The 16231-nt window shown below is 38.7% G+C and overlaps 3 protein-coding genes and 1 non-coding gene across 5 annotated transcripts; 3 read left to right on the top strand and 1 right to left on the bottom strand.

Annotated features, from left to right (window-relative positions):
- Nucleotides 1-100: 100 nt before the first annotated feature.
- On the bottom strand, nt 101-3004 carry LOC113734378 (secoisolariciresinol dehydrogenase-like). Its single transcript, XM_027260930.2, has 3 exons — nt 2242-3004; nt 1729-1800; nt 101-1130 (listed from the first exon to the last, which is right to left on the bottom strand). The coding sequence occupies exons 1-3, from the start codon at nt 2493-2495 to the stop codon at nt 338-340; spliced, it is 1119 nt and encodes a 372-aa protein (XP_027116731.1). The 5' UTR covers nt 2496-3004; the 3' UTR covers nt 101-337.
- Nucleotides 3005-4165: 1161 nt separating this feature from the next.
- Nucleotides 4166-4237, top strand: TRNAP-UGG (transfer RNA proline (anticodon UGG)). The gene has a single exon. It is a non-coding gene; the product is annotated as a tRNA-Pro (tRNA).
- Nucleotides 4238-4487: 250 nt separating this feature from the next.
- LOC113734361 (uncharacterized) lies at nt 4488-9975 on the top strand. The gene is made up of 8 exons (XM_027260884.2): nt 4488-4804; nt 5246-5570; nt 6180-8125; nt 8236-8505; nt 8585-8665; nt 9131-9242; nt 9328-9394; nt 9764-9975. Exons 2-8 carry the CDS (start codon nt 5267-5269, stop codon nt 9825-9827), a joined length of 2844 nt encoding a protein of 947 aa, XP_027116685.2. The 5' UTR covers nt 4488-4804; nt 5246-5266; the 3' UTR covers nt 9828-9975.
- A 2181-nt stretch (nt 9976-12156) lies between these two features.
- On the top strand, nt 12157-15800 carry LOC113734352 (uncharacterized). Of its 2 annotated transcripts, XM_072064930.1 has the most exons (5): nt 12157-12543; nt 12922-13032; nt 13314-13898; nt 13991-14110; nt 14233-15800. In XM_072064930.1, the coding sequence occupies exons 3-5, from the start codon at nt 13320-13322 to the stop codon at nt 15121-15123; spliced, it is 1590 nt and encodes a 529-aa protein (XP_071921031.1). In that variant the 5' UTR covers nt 12157-12543; nt 12922-13032; nt 13314-13319; the 3' UTR covers nt 15124-15800. The 2 variants fall into 2 exon arrangements, with proteins under 2 accessions (XP_071921031.1, XP_027116673.1); XM_027260872.2 differs by lacking the exon at nt 12922-13032 and having other exon boundaries at nt 12158-12543.
- Nucleotides 15801-16231: the final 431 nt, after the last annotated feature.

The raw sequence follows: 16231 nt of genomic DNA, 5'->3' as shown, positions 1-16231 counted from the left end.
AGTAGTGGCCAATTTGGAATACAGCAGTTTAGTCGAAGGGTCATCAGTCATGGAGCCATTTTGCAACTCTTGTAACTCCAGAAATTATACTCACGAGTCGAAAGGCAAAGATTGTACTCAGATTTATTTTTTTTTACGGGTTCCTGCAAAATGTGTTCCGATGAGTCGCGTATCCCAATTCTAATGGTCCAACCAAACAGGCTTCGATGCACTAAGACGGGCTTTAAAGGAAAGGAAAAGAAAGCCAACCATTGTGACGAACAAAGATGTTGGTAGTGTTATAGAGCCTTCAATTGGCAGAATATGGCAGTATGCCAAAACTCTTCGCGACCCTTGATCAGGTACCGGCAAAGTTTAAGCTTTTGATCGACGTAAAACCCCCATCCACCACCAGATTATGGCCGCTAATGTATTTTGCATCGTCGGATGCAAGGTAAAGTGCAGCATTGGCGACATCGCTGGGTTCGCAATTAGCTCCCTTGAGCACTCCCGCATTGTGGACCATGTCCGCGAGCGCCCCAGCATCCAAACCGGGAAAGTAGTCCTGCATTTCTTCCAGTGCAAAGGCCGTCGGAATGGCAAATGGCGATATACAGTTGACTCTGATTCCATGCTTGCATAGCTCTGCTGCAACCGACTTGACCATCCCTATCACACTGGATTTAGTTATGGAGTAGGTATGCTGTGCCAACCCACCCATCATGCCGGTAACGCTGGCCGTGCACAAGATGCACCCAGCTTGTCGAGGAATCATGACCCGTGATGCGTGCTTGATCCCTGCAACAGCGCCCCGGACATTGATGGAAACGACTTTGTCGAAGGCTGCAAGGTCAAGGTCCACTACGCTTGGTGGAGTACGACATGCGATGCCGGCATTGTTGTACATGATATCGAGTTGACCGTGAGTGGACACAGTGTAATCCACTGCGTTTGAGACGTCTGATTCTTGGGAGACGTCGCATGCCACGAAACTGGCGTTTGCTCCCAGTTGTCTCGCGGTTTCTTGCCCGACATCTCTGCGTATGTCGGCGATCACCACTTTGGCACCATTGGTGATGAATTTTGTGGCGGTCTCTTTGCCAATGCCACGTGCCGCTCCCGTGATCAATGCTACCTTGCCTTCTAATTTGCTATGACACCAAAATCTCTCAACTTCAGTACAGTACAGTGTGAGTCAAAATTTCTTGCCTAACTCGAAATAGTGTGACCAATTACATTGGTCGCGATTTTAAGATGGTAAAAAATACCAGCACAAAAAGAAAAGATACTCTTAGAACAAGAAAGAATATTAATTTGAAGAATCTTGATATGATTATCACGCGACAAATGCATACAAAATACAAAAGTAAAAATAAAATAATCCAACTATTTCTGTGAATTGAATTTCATTGGACAACTAAATAGCCAATTGAATTAAGCATGTCTAACCTTTTTGGTAAATTAAGCTTAGACACTGACAGTCCACATCACAAGTCACAACAAATTCTTTTATCTGTCTCCTTCCTTTCTATATGTTCCGGGCGGCCAAAGGGAAGGTCGGTTATCCGATTATGTCTCGACTCTCAGATATTAAAATTAAAGTCGAAAAGTCCGAATGAATACAAAAAGGGAAAAATAACTGATCACGCCAGGCGCTCATATCCATTTGTTGGTATGTGCATGTAATTATGTATGCACGAAAGCCAGAGAGGGACAATTGAGAGAGAGAGAGAGATCTTCTGTACACACCTTTCTTTTCTTTGGGCGCAGAACTCCCTCATGACGAAGCTTCGAGCGAGCAAGGCTCTTGAAATGGAGCTGCTGCTACCATATCAAAATCGAAAGATTAAAGATGCACTATAAACGGTAAACTAGTACTGTAATATTTAGCAGTAAAAATGAGAACTCATCAGCATAAATTATATACGGAGTTTCTGCTTTATACTGGATTATGAATCAGTCAACTGTACAAGTTTGCTTTGCTCCGCTCCCCACAATCTCGCCATCGAAATTGGCGGACCTTAATGAATGCTCTCTCTGGCTTGTGAAATATTCAGATGCAAGACAAAAGTAATACTAGTAATTTGGCTCTTAGCAACATTACAACAAGTCATGTTCATGTTCAGAGACCGACAGATCTCGCTCTCTCAGTGATTCAGAGAGTACCATGTCTGTCCTCCCTCATCACAATACGCAAATGAGTCAAAAGACAGAAGCAGCATTGAGATTAAGAGAGCAGCAAATGAGTCAAACATTACTTACCTTGATCTGATGCTGAACATGTTGTTCTCTTCCAAGCTAGAGGCAGTAGTGATTTTTTCAAGTTCTTCCCTTGTGCTTTCTTGGTGTGGGCGGGGGGGTTGAACACTGTAAGATTCATGAATTGCTGACAACTGTTGCTCCGAAAATATATATATATATATATATTGCTGACAACTGACTAAGAGAGCTTTTTCTAAAACGAGAATTGAGAAGTCAGCAACTTGTGAATTGTGTCCATCTGTATGCCGGCCCATCAGCACATGACATGGCAATAGAGATACATAAACACAGTATTATAGATGCCGATGGGGCGTCATGGCTCGTAATTTCCTTCGCTGACGCCAGAGTGCACGTTTGCATTGGTGAGGGTGATGCGGGCGCTTCAATCAGGATATAGTGAGCACTGTAGTGTGATTGTGAAGGACTTCAATAATATAGCAAAGGCTTTACAAGGCAGCCTAAAATCGATATCTCTGCCTTTTGCCAAACCTCTAATGAAAAACTAGTCTTTATAGGATCCGATCTACGTATGAATGGGCAACTGCTGTCCAACAAGACAAGTGCTGCTGCTGCCTCTTTTTCTTTTCTCTTTTTTGTTTTTCTTGAAAAGAAAAGGGTGGGGGTGTAAGGGAGGAGGACGATTAGGATCAGGAAATGAGATGATTCAGTGGTTCAGACTACGACCTTGATACAATCGACCCTTTACTAACATATATATATATATATTATATATGATTCTCAAATCTCAACTGCTGCCGACCCTTCAAATTCTCGAAGATGCATACCCGTAGAAATGAACTTCTTCCACTCACTCTACCATTTAGGGGTGGATCACTTATAGAAGTCGCGATTGATTTTTACAGTATTCACTATTCAGCAGCTTAGCTTAAAATGAAAGACTGGGCATGCAGCTTCGCCAGGGTAAAAGTCTCCCTCCTCCAAATGATTGTCAACTTGAAATGCAACCTCTGTACTTGAGGGCTATTGCCTTTCTTTTGGGGCCCCGGGGGGGGGGGGGGGGGGGGTTGGGTGAGAGAAATTTGAATCAAGAACCTCTAATTCTTGACGGCCTCGTTAATTTGACATTTAATAGGCAGACCTAGCAGCATGACTGTTATTCCTGGACTGAATCTGGAATATCAAACCTAAGCACGATTGGTAAAGCTTTTGACTCGAAAGTAAATAAATCCCAGTTGGTAACGAAATTAACTCGGAAGGGAGATAAAGATGACTATTTTATTCATAAAAAATAAAATAATTATTTTTTAAACTCGAGTAGCCTTGAATTTTAGGTCGAATTCAGGTTCGAGTTTTATGACGAAAGCTCGTTGAGTTCGAGATTAGTAAAATTGAATTGAGATTCGATTTAGTGTGTTTGCAAATCTAATTCCTATAGTACTTGTCTTCTTGTTTTTACATACTTTTTTGTTAGCTTTTACCGTGACAAAAGCATAATGGGCGTTTTTGTTTTATGTGCCGTTGTTGTATTGAAAAAATTACACTATTATTCGAAGACTCCTTAACTTAGACGAGAAAAAGGTCATAATTTTTTGAAAACCATGAGCCATTGTTTTTTTTTTGGAACTATTGATAATGTCAATTTGAGACTTGAGAGTTAAAGTTACGTTGGATGGCAAAATTTTTGGATAGATTTGATTTTGTAAATCTAGTGGTTCAAAATTTACCGCACTATTTTATTAACTCAAATATTAAAAATGTGATAAAATTTGGACCGCTAAATTTACATAAATCAAGTTCATCCAAGTGATTGCCACGTTGGTATATTGTTATGTTACAAGTTGCTAAGGTGTGGGGAAAACCAAAAGTTTGAATTACCGGTCACTTAGGGTCAGTTTAAGAGAAACGACATATTAAATTTTTTATTAGATTTTAAGTAATATTAATGTCCACGTCACGACCAATCGGGCGTTTGGTCTAGTGGTATGATTCTCGCTTTGGGTGCGAGAGGTCCCGAGTTCGATTCTCGGAACGCCCCACAAAGGGAATTTTGGGCTGTCCAAGTTTGACAATAAACACGCAGGGAAAGTAGGGCAGTTTGTCCATGCGGGCGGGTGATGAAACTGACTGAATATATTTTTTTTTTGGACGTATATATAGACAGAAGCAAGGGCGAAAAATTTTTAAAAATAAAAAACGTTACAAGTAGAACAGTCAACAATAATCTGCCTCTCTACTTCAAGATAAAACTGAAAAGTGAGAGAGAAAAACATACAGCAGAGGAAGGAGGGGGAGGGGGGGGAGGGAATGTTTTGCCCTCATAATAGTGGAATAACACGAGGAGTACTTAGAAGTTAGAAAGGCCATTTTCCCTCCAAAATTCGGGCAAATTGAATGAATAGAAAATTCCCCCCATGGGCCAACTCTCCCTATTCCACCAAAACACGTCATGATGCCTCTGCATTCGAAACCCTGAGAAATGGAGTAGAGTAGTAGTAGTAGTAACTAAGTCAGAAATGGGGTCTCTCCGTTATCTCAAACTTCAACTTAGCCGGTAGTCGCCCTCATCTGCTCCGCCTTTATTCATTTGATCCCTGGCTACCAGGTTCGCTTTTTCTCCGTGGCTTAGTCCATTCATCATTTAGTTTCTCAATTATAAAAATTACTTCTTCTTTTCTTGTAAAACTGGCGCTATCTTCATATCAGTTGAGATACTGCTTGCTTTGCATCTTCCTTTTATTTGTTTATTTATTTTTTTCTAAATATTTTACGTCAGCTTTCTGTACGGATTCTTGGAGCAAATAGGTTTTTAATGGTAACAGTGGTTATTTTTAGTATCACCCGTAGCAGTGGGAAACATTTTACCCGATTGATGATTAGGTCTGGTTCCCACCTTGAACCCTCATCAGTTTTTCTTTGTTTCCAGTGTTATCTTTCTCGTTTGTCCGCTTCGGGAAGCTTTTGGTGTGCTTATTCTGATAGATTGTTTGATCCCAACATGATGGTTTATTAGCTTTGATAATTTCTGTTTGTTTTGAGGGATCAGGAAACAACTTAAGCCCCAAAAATGGAGGGTGAGTATGAGAATACTGTTCCTCTTGATGACACTATTGCGCTGGGAAGTCCTGAAGCTGAAGCCCATCTACGGACTCTTGATATTAACACCGAGGTGTTGAGTACCCCTGATTCCATTGACTGTGGCATAGCTCAAAGCCTGGATGACATAGTGGATGATTCTATGGACGCTATTCCGCTTGATATTGACAAAGATGGATCCGAAGTCGTGGGCAAAATATTTCCACTGAAGGAAAACAAGACAAGTGTTAGAGGGCATGGTTCATGTATGGAGAAAAGGAAGATGAATGCTCTTGGTAACCTACTGTTCTTTATTTGTCCTCTTCTCTTCTCTAATGTGAATATAGCAACTTGCCCATTATCGCATTTTAGAACTCTCTGATAGATTAGCAATAATCAAATTTGACATGAATTTTTAACTTTGCTAATGTTGTCTTTGTGGGAGTTTCTAAGGCTTTTCTTCTCTTCTCCTCTGTTATTGATTAAACTCCGCTCTCCATCAAATAAAGTATCCATTTTGCACCATGAGCCCAATGACGGAGCCAAGGGGGGCAGAGGGGGCCATGGCCCCCCTAAGTTTTGAGAATTTTAATTCATAATATGTAAATATGTGTGTAAAATAAAATTGGCCCCCCCTAAATTTTTTCAATTTTAGTTTATATTATGAGAGTTGATATATATATATATATATATATATGAATTAGTCATCTTTGAATGGAATTTCAATTTTGGCCCCCCCAAAAAAAAAATCCTGGCTCCGTCACTGCATGAGCCATAAAAGAATGATTTGTTTCCTCAAAGTTCAAGCTTTGGAATTATCGGCTGATGTTCATGGTAGGATGGTTGTTACTCTGGACGTTTTAGGTCCTGAATTCTAGTTGTATAAAGTAGTCTTTGTATTCCAGGACGTACGGTGATGCTGGATAAAGATGTCACTGGACATTCCATTCAGCAGTTAGCTTCTACTAGAAGAACTGATGAACGTGGTGATACTCAGAAGCATGAACTTGCCTCTTCCCATGCTGACACTAGTAATCACAAACAACAATTTATTCAAGACAGTGGAACATCTGAATATGAAGAGGCTTTACCAGATCATTCATATAACATTGTCCAAAAGGATTACAAGAGCTTGGAGAGCATTGGGCTGTCAGTTGTGAATGCCCTGGACTTTGTTGATCACTTTCTGGCCGTTAATAATCAGTACTTATGTGGGAAGTTTGAAAATGCAAGAGCTGATGGTACAAATTCACCTCCTCCTTTCACTACAAAGGGAGCACAAACATTGGCAAGCAGAACAAATCTTGCCACCAGAGCTCGAGAATTAGGAATGTTTGATTGGGAAGAAAAGCAAGCTACCGAAAGAAATTCTGATAAGAAGCAGGATGAAAAGTTTGCTATGGGATCTCCAGGAAAGCCATCAGAACAGGATCAAAGCGCAACAAATGGACAAGATATCTTTGAATTTGGTTTCGACACTCAAATGGCTGCTGAGGCTATGGAAGCCTTAATATGTGCACCCCCTCCCAACTCTAGGGAACAATGTACTTATCAAGTTCCCAAGAATGAAATCCATAACTCCTCAGTAAATGCATCAAAGGATGAAGGATTAAAACACTCTGCCAATAAAAAGGTGGCTGATTCAGGTCCACAAATCAACAGGAAACGAACAGTAAAATTAAGGAGTCCCACTAGCAGGTTGAATGGCAATAAGCCTCTCCAGTTCAAAAAACACTCTGAAAATCTCACGGGGTACAACTCTCCCTCTTCAATAAACAAAAATCTCATCTACAGGGAGCCATTGTCTGCAAAATCTTCGAATTGTGGACATGCTCTTACTATGAAGAAAAGTATATGTGGAAGAAGTTCTAGGGTAATCAGTCAACAAAAGAATGGTGCACCTTGTGAAAGTGAGAACTCAAAGGGAGCAGGGAATGATCTTGTTTCATTGAATTTCATTGGACTTAACCAACATGGAGAAGAAATGTTATTCAAGAAGTTCCGAAGATCTTCACAAAAAACAAAGAGGACGGAATTTCAGCCATCTATGGCTCCAGTAAGTAGTTTTAAAAGAAGGATAAGCGCTAATTTGGAGTTTGATGTTCCTAAGAAAAGGAGAAAGAAGAGATTAGGCATTGGTGTTTGCAAAACCATTGAAAGCAAATCTTTGATGTCAGCATCTGATGGCTTAGCGGAAGTTACAAGAACCAAAGGTCCTCAACAACCTAGAAGTACTTCTGGTTCATTTGGAACTATTGATCTGTTAAAACTGGATCCATGGTGCTATCCAAAACAGAAGAGAACACATAAGGGTGTGAGACACCAATCAAATGGATTTAGTAACTCATCTACTTTGTTGACTTTAGCTGATGACGAGAACAAAAACAAGTATCCTACTGAAAATAGATTATCTTCTTGGAGGAATTGTGGGCCTTTGCTCCATAGTCAAACAGAATTTGGGTCCTCCCCAGAAAAGAATCTGCCTGGTGTGTGTGAATCGGCAATCACAAGTGAAGAAATGATTATTATGGACCTCGATAGAGTTAAATCCTCTGAGCTATATGGAAAATCAGATATGATGGGTACCATATGGTCCGTGGATTGTTCAGAGAACATCAGGTTAGGTGCAGTATCAGCTGATATAAGGGCATCGCAAACTACCAAGACTGATGTCAGAATTCCAGGCAAGAAATTGATCTCAAGACCATCCCTTATGAAAGAGCTTACTCGATTAGGATATAACAAATCTCTACCCAATTTTATGCCTAGAGAGTTGAGAAGACGAAGGAGAAACGTTTGTGTCTTATTCAGTCAACATCTGAAGTCTAATGTACTTAACCAGCAGAAAAAGGTACTTACCACTTGTAAATATTCGCATCATTGTAAACTAATTTTGATAATTCCACCTCATGGTGTTGATTAATTTTCTTTGCTTCTTGGTCTTCTGGATTCCACCCACAGATTTTGGCCCGATTAGGCTTTTCAATCGCATCTTGTTGCTCAGATGCCACACACTTTGTAATTGATGGATTTGTGCGTACACGGAATATGTTGGAAGCCATTGCTTTTGGTAAGCCAGTGGTGACACATTTATGGCTTGAGAGCTGTGGACAAGCAAACTCTTTCATTGATGAGAAGAGTTACATACTTCGAGACACCAAAAAGGAAAATGAAATTGGTTTTAGCATGCCTGCTTCACTTGCTTGCGCAAGAGAGAATCCACTTTTGCAGGTGTGATAGTTTCCACATATACATAGTAAAATTATGTTGGTTCATGCTGTCTATTATCATCTAGTTGTTCCATATGCAGGGTCGAAGAGTCTTTATAACTCCGAATGTTAAACCAAGCATAGAGTTGATTCAGAGCTTGGTCAAGGCAGTTCATGGCAAGGTACATACTTCTTGTATTGTCTTTGCCTCTGCTGATGGTTCTTTAGACAAGAAAAATGCAAGTTTTATTGAAACATGAAAAACTACTACGTTTGTTGAACGGGATAGTTTCCATTATAAGTAGCATGGTTCCTTCATTTAAAGTGTAGGTTTTCGTTTTGAACTGTCTATTGAACAGTTGCTGGAAGCATTTTATACAATTTTTCTGAATCTCTTGGAAGCTTTTGAACTTACTAATAGTACTATTTCATGTGAATTGAATTATGATAATCTTGTCGATGGTTTATCCTGAATCTTGAAAAGGCACGAGCTAGAAAATCTGTACTCTTGCCAAAGTGAAAGGGGCAAATGCAGTGGATCTACTTCCGCTTTGCCAGTTAAATCATTTTGATTCTTTGCAATTGTGATGAGATAATCCTCAAGCACCATTGACACGATGAAATACTTTTCCTCAAATGCTAATCAGGTAATTAAAGGAATTGGAAGGGCAGCACAAGGGGAAAATTTCATATCAAAAGAACTATTAGTTCTTACCTCAGAGGAGGATTACGTTAGCTGCTTGCCAATTCTTGAGAAAGGTATAGGTTCTTTTTTACCTTGTCCTTGATCGAATGCTAAGTTACTTGGCTGTTTTGACAACTGTCTGTCGCTTTCTCTTTGTAGGTGCTGCAGTGTATGATTCGGAGCTTTTGCTGAATGGGATAGTTATTCAGAAACTAGAATTTGAGAGGTTGGTACAGCAATTAGAAAAAAGATGCATGTTTTTTTATGTCCATAATTGTAAGATTCACAGCACACGGACATCTAATTTCTCACAAATGTCTGGTAACAAAGACGTTTTCAATTTGGATTCGGAATACAAGTTTTATTTACTATCATATTATCTACGCCTAGCATGTGTTTGAACCATCTGATTAACTATTCTGACACAGGCAAATTGCCAAGATGTCAGAAAAGCGTTTTTAAAATGGTATCCCAGCTTTGTCTGAATAATTTTGGCATCCTATTTTCATGTGCAGATGTTGTTTCGATTCGAGTACCAAACGTATTTCTTTCTTTTGAGATTTATGATTTTTCTTTTTTTTGTTTGCAACGGCAGGCATCAGCTTTTCACCAACTGTGTTGAGGATAACTGCTCCAAAAAATGTCCGGAGAAGAATTGAGTTGCCCGGTTAAGCTGTATGTAGAATTGTAGATACTAGATGGGAATTCCCAGCTTGACAACTGGATTGCTTTCCAGTGAGTCGTGGTGGCTATGTTGGGGTGGAAAGGACACGTAATTTCTGCAATTAATCTCGAATTCCATTTTCATTCCTTCATTTTTAGGTGTTAGTGCAAGAAGGTTCTTACTCAAACCAGTTTAGAAAAATCTGGTCCGACAGATAGATGACGACGACGTGATGAATGTGTTTTTCAAGGTCAATAATCAATCGATAGTATATGCATAACGTTCGTACGACCAAGGATCATTCATGCCCAAGATATGGGCAGTACATGCACATTATGGTAAACTAGGGAGGAGGAAAAAAAAAAAAGAACAGAATTTTTCAACCTCGGAATAATGATGAAGTGCAGTTCACCCTTTTTAAAGAAACGTTTGTGTTGCATGTATTTCGATCTGATTACCTAAAAGCACTTGTTAGAACAACGGATGTAATAAACGTTAAACATAATTAAAGGGAAGTTCCAAATACTACTTATTTATGTGTTCCCTTGCAATAAAAAAAAGTCTATTAACTCCAAAACTCAATCTTTAACCATATTTAAGTCCTTAAAATCAGATTCATCATCATTAAAAATAATTTATCTTCTCAACTCAGCTATCTAAATTTGAAGGAAGAAAAGAAAAGAAAGAAATATAGAGAAAAGTGATCTCCATCTATTCATTTGGGTTATACATTATATATTAAAAAAAAAAAAAGAAATACACAAGCGAAGGAAAAGATCGCTAAGTTTTTTATGAACTCAATGATGCACCTAAAATTGGAGGTCGAATAAGAATAGATAAACATTACAGACATTTTTAAAATGTACTAAGTATATCTATCACCTACTAAATTTAGAAGACAAAATAAACATGTACATACAATTATTAGATTCCAACAGTTGATGACCAATATTTTTTACCCTAGACTTTTGCATGAGAGATTAATCAAACTTCATGAACTTGATTCCAACTCAGTCAATACCAAATTGAGTTGAGATGTCTTCCTATGAAATAGGTAATTTTGAGGGTATTTTTTAAATCTTTTACTGTAATGGTGTATGCGAAAAGTTTTTATTGTAGATGTTTATGTATTTTTATAATTTTTTTGAGAACGTATTTTAAGATATTTTTAGAATTTGAACTTTTTTGAAGCATTATTTGAAAATTGAAAACCACCATCCATCGCCACTACCTCTTACCCCCCCCCCTTCTCCTCTCTCCTATCCCTCCTCTCTCCTTCCTTCTCATTCTTCCTCCCCCTCCCTCTTTCTCTCTTCTCCTCTTTCCTCCCCTCCCTTTCCCCTAATATAAGGAGTAAGAGGGAGAGGGAGGAAAAGAGTAAAGAGAGCATGAGAAAGAGGGAGAAAGAGGAAAAGAGCATGAGAGAGAGGGGAAGGGCAATAGTGGCAATGACAGTAGAGGTGGTGGATAAGGAGGGAGGAGGGAAAAGATGATAACTTGGTAGGTGGTGATAATGGGTGGAAGGAAAAAATATGGTAGGATTAGATTTTTAATTTTTTTAAAATTTTTGTAAGTTTTTTTTTTAAATGTAAGCGATATGTTTTGAATCTAGAATCTCTCACCTCATCTCCCTCCTCTTCGTGCGACTTAACTCATTCCTCTTCCCATTAATTTTTGTAAGTTGTATTTGAAATTGTGTATATTTTTTAAGCTATTTTTAGAATTATTACCGTAGACTCCACAAAAAAAGATAGTTTTTGAAAAAAATAGTCATAGGAATTTTGCGTAGGAATGGCAATGAATAAGGTAAAATCCAATACCCACGGTACTCGATCTAATGGTTAATTTGATTAAACGACTAATGGGTAATTCGTTAGGATTTGGTATTGATAAAGAATAAACCAATAGATAATCCAATAGAGTTTGATAAAAGAACCCTTAAAACCCGAAATCCGACATACATACATATATACATACAAACACATATACACACACAAACTTACAAATATATATATATATATATACCATAGGCATTTTACCCTTCATAAAATATTGAATCCTCTCATATAGGTTGTATAACTCTACCAAAATTTAAAATTTAACACAATGTGTTGATTTAACATTACGTATGTATTAATTTTAATTTGATAATAATTAATTATCTTTTTCTGAATTATTCAAAATAGGGGTAGAAGGTATGCCATGAATAATTCGAACCCGAGAGTGAAAGGGTTTGATAATGAAAGTCAAAATTCATTTAATAAAAATTTAGATATGAGGGATAGGATTTAGTAAAAATATTTTTAATGGCACTCGGTCTGCTGCCAATCCTAACACTCTGGGAAAGCAGGGAACGAAAATGGATGCGTGATGATACTTGAAGAACCGTATGATACCGCAACTGTAGGTAAGGGACCAAGCGGTGTTATATTGTTTACGTAAACCAGACCACCAACTTTACTCGATAGCGTCCGTGGGCCCAGCCTAGAAATGGTTTACGTTTTTTAAGTTTTTGGGTCCGATATAATGACGCCTTTGGTTCACTAGACAAGCGATTCAAAATTCCAAAACCAACTTAACTGGACTTGGCCTCCCCGTCGCTCAGCCTCCTCCACCCGTCGCTCAGCCTCCTCCACCGCCGTTGACCTCTATCAGCTGCTCCCTGTGAAAGCGTTGGAAGCAAGCAGCTTGTCCATTCTTCAGAATTTGAGGTTATCACTTCTATGATTTTTGCCAATCTTATCTACTTTCGTTCATTTATTAACGACGTGCTCGAAAGACGCTCTTATCAAATCTTTGTGCTATTATCTACCTCCGTCAAAATTCATCTTGGTATTTTTATGTTAAAATCGGAATCTACGAATTGTATCGTCATACGGTAATTAGAATTCAATCCTTTCTTGGTGGTGAAAATTTGCATTTTGAAAAACGTTTCTCCTATTTATCTAGGAATTGCTAATATTATTGATGCTTATTTTTGGTATTTGCTCCTAAATTAAAATTTGATTTTGGTTGCTATAAGAATTTTATTGGTAGTGATCAACAAATTGCAGTGAAAGCGTCTCCATAATTAGCCTTTCTCAATGTAGGATGAAGCAGTATAATAAAAGGAAAGATTGGCAAGCAGAAGTATGGAATTTTCACTCTGGAGGGAAAAATGGAAATCGCCTCTTTTATACTTCTATGCTATTATGTAGCAGGTTTAGTTTGAGGTTCTGTTCGTTTGTTTTGAAATAGCAAGATATCATGGTTCCTGTGTGACAATTGAGTTTCATTTTCTTGGAGGATATTCATACTTCCTGCCGAATCTGAGTGGTTCTTGTATAACTGAATTAATGGCTTATTCTTTTAGAATGGAGCTTCTGGTGAAGGAAAGGCGTTTATTGTCGCATAGAAAGTAAACCAAAGCAATCTACTAAAGAAGAACTTACAAAATGACGTGGATATTAACAAAGCATTTTTTTTGGCATCATATACTCAGGAAGTTATGGAACCAGGAAAATTCAACAAAAAGGCTGATGACGATATTGCTGATTCTGCTGCTGAACCAGTACGCTTGCATGAGAAAAATCCCAAGTCTTTGAAGGCAAAACCAAATGATGTTAGCAAATCCTCATCTCAGGAGTTTATGCAATCTAAAGAGGCTGAGACTGTTTCAGAAGTTAAAGCCAAATATAAGAATAAAAGGAAGAGAAACAAACGGGGCAAACAAGATAGGAATGTTAAAACAGATTCCGCAAAGGATCTAATTCCACATCACAGGGACGAAGCAATGGAAATCACTGAAGATAAGGGCGAGGAGAGTAAAAGGAGGGAACAGAAGTCTGGCAAAATTATTGGGGGAATGATATTTATGTGCAATGCAAAAACTAAACCAGACTGTTTCCGTTATCGCGTAATGGGTATCCCAACAAGCAGGCAAGAGCTTGTCATGCGTATTAAACCTGGTTTGAAGCTTTTCCTCTTTGATTTTGATCTCAAGCTCATGTATGGAATATATGAAGCATCGTCAAGTGGTGGCATGAAACTTGAACCAGCAGCCTTCTCTGGGGCCTTCTCTGCTCAGGTTGATTTGATAATCTATTTTGTACTGTGTCATGGCTTTCTCTTCTTTGTCAAATTTTTGGGTGGTTCAGTTGATCTTTGTGATTTCAATAGGTGCGCTTCAAAATATGTAAAGATTGCCTTCCGTTACCTGAGGGTGTTTTTAAGAAGGCAATCAAAGAGAATTATGATGAGAAGACACACAAGTTCAAGACAGAGTTGACGGTTGAGCAAGTGAGCCATATCTTATTTAGATAATGAACAGTATTATTTCTTTGAAAACAAGAGTTCCTCTATCAAAGTTTAGAATCGTTTTGTCAGTATATAGCTTCTTATTTAGTTTTGTGCATTTGCAGGTAAAGAAACTGACAGAATTGTTTCATCCTGCTCCATGGTTGCCTTCAAATGGTACAGCTTCTGGAACGGAAATTGTGCCAGTTCCAGTTGTTTGGCCACCACCATCTTTATCAACTTTGCCAGAACAGGAAATTTTCAGAGAACAAGTTTATAAAGAACAATATGGTACTAAGACACATCAGAGATCTATGCGCAATGATGATGACCACCACCATATCATGCCTAACAGTGGACACTCTTCACGTCCTCTTTTTCTCTCAGAGAAAGAATATAGAAGTTTTGGTCTTCGTTCAGAAAGGCATTTCTTGCCAACTACTGCTCCTGCTGGTCTTCCTACTAGCCACATGGATGATAATCACAGGTTTAATAACAGAAGGGAGCAGCTTCCTAGCAATCCAATTTCCCTGAGCAATAATGCAGCTTTGGTGCAGAAAGGACCTGGTTGTCATAATATTTATTTTCCTAGTGAAAAGGAATATCGGACTTATGGCCTTAGAGGTTGTCACGAAGTGCCTAGTAGACAGACACCCACCTTAGAAACTAAGCAGTCTTTTGAGGATCCAATCAAGGATGTATGTAACCCTTATGATGATAGCACTACCTCATTGGTAAATCGGTATCTCTCGCTGCCAGGGTCTGTGGCGACACCTAAAGAACCTTTTTATTTAGAAAGCAGAGGGGCTCATGTAAATGGTTCCAGCTATGCACGTGAGACAAAAGATCACTTACGAAGATTGAATTCTGAGGTAGAACTATCACATCCATTGTATGCTTTGCATGCTTTATCAGATTACAACAGAAATTACCACCGTCTTGGGGGTGGGCCTGACATTACCTCTTCAAAAGTCTCGTCACGTTACGGCTTTGATGGACCTTTGTCACGCAGCTAATCAACACAGATTGCACAATTGAGCTTTCTCAGATGAGCTGCAGCATGCAATCTCTGTGAGTTGGAATAATTTGTAGCTTGCCTAGATGACTTGTAATATTGCACAAGCCCTTCTCTTTGTTGTAGAGTATGCATCATCTTATATGATGCAAAAGCTGGCATAATCAAGAGCAAAAGCCAGTGCCAAGATAAGGTCAGAATCTGTGGTAATTCTGTGCTGTACCTTTCATTGGTTTTCAGTAGTTCCTGAGCAAAGTACGCTGGATGCCACCAAGTTTAAAGTTTTTTAGGTCGTTTGCCTCGTAATTTTTCCGTTCATTTGCTTCTGTTGATTAATCATTGCTTTCCTGAGAAGATGCATAAAGTTTGCATGGATAGTTCAGCCAGAAAATTTGTTGGATCTTTATGTAGAGTTCGGATTGTGCACGGTGTCAGAAATTGGAATGTATCTTCAAATGGCTGCAGTTAATAAGCTGAATATCGTTGATGGTTGGTGATGACAGAGAGGCATAGATTTGTTTGCAAATTACCTGGGTTTGTGAGGGGTTGCACTTTCTTTCCTGTTCGGCCCTATTGTGTAATAACTTAACCGGGTTTGTGAGGGATTGCACTCTTGTCCTGTTCAGCGCTATTGTGTAATATTACAAAATCTGAAAGCAACCGTGACCTGTTTAAACTCGTCTTTGTTTTTGCTTCCGCATAAAAATACAGGTCCTTTGTTTTTGCATATTGTTTGGATTGTCGTTTTTCGCCGAAAAATTACGTCATTTTCCGTGATCACATTTCCCTATTACTTTTTTCCCTCACATACATCAAATCGCTACAGTAATTTTTTCATGAAAAATGACAGAAAATGCAATCCAAACGGGTTTTCGTTTCTAGTTTTGCCACGGAAGCAGGAAATTGCTTTGCTAGATTATATACGTAGTAGTTCTCATGTCCTGTCCAAATAACACAAACCAAAATATGCTATTTGACATTTACTGGCCATCTCAATTACGACACACGTTGTACCTTTGGCCCGATATCTTTTTTACAAACAGATGATGATGTATCTCATGCCATGATGAAATTTGCAGTCGTATAAAATTCTAGTTTATAAATAGATA

The sequence above is a fragment of the Coffea arabica genome, chromosome 1e, assembly GCF_036785885.1.
Source record: "Coffea arabica cultivar ET-39 chromosome 1e, Coffea Arabica ET-39 HiFi, whole genome shotgun sequence".
Taxonomy (NCBI): Eukaryota; Viridiplantae; Streptophyta; class Magnoliopsida; order Gentianales; family Rubiaceae; genus Coffea; species Coffea arabica.
Note: the sequence above shows the minus strand (reverse complement) of the source record. Positions and strands in the feature narration are given on the sequence as shown.

Excerpts from the sequence above, each read along its gene's own strand:
- LOC113734378 (XM_027260930.2), bottom strand. The coding sequence starts at position 2,495 with ATGGGCCGGCATACAGATGGACACAATTCACAAGTTGCTGACTTCTCA. Across the intron at positions 1,801-2,241 it reads ATGTTCAGCATCAGATCAAG|CAGCTCCATTTCAAGAGCCT; the intron begins GTAAGTAATGTT and ends ATATGGTAGCAG. Across the intron at positions 1,131-1,728 it reads TGCGCCCAAAGAAAAGAAAG|CAAATTAGAAGGCAAGGTAG; the intron begins GTGTGTACAGAA and ends TTGGTGTCATAG.
- LOC113734352 (XM_072064930.1), top strand. The coding sequence starts at position 13,320 with ATGGAACCAGGAAAATTCAACAAAAAGGCTGATGACGATATTGCTGAT. Across the intron at positions 13,899-13,990 it reads CTGGGGCCTTCTCTGCTCAG|GTGCGCTTCAAAATATGTAA; the intron begins GTTGATTTGATA and ends TGATTTCAATAG. Across the intron at positions 14,111-14,232 it reads CAGAGTTGACGGTTGAGCAA|GTAAAGAAACTGACAGAATT; the intron begins GTGAGCCATATC and ends GTGCATTTGCAG.
- LOC113734361 (XM_027260884.2), top strand. The coding sequence starts at position 5,267 with ATGGAGGGTGAGTATGAGAATACTGTTCCTCTTGATGACACTATTGCG. Across the intron at positions 5,571-6,179 it reads AAGGAAGATGAATGCTCTTG|GACGTACGGTGATGCTGGAT; the intron begins GTAACCTACTGT and ends TTTGTATTCCAG. Across the intron at positions 8,126-8,235 it reads TACTTAACCAGCAGAAAAAG|ATTTTGGCCCGATTAGGCTT; the intron begins GTACTTACCACT and ends TTCCACCCACAG.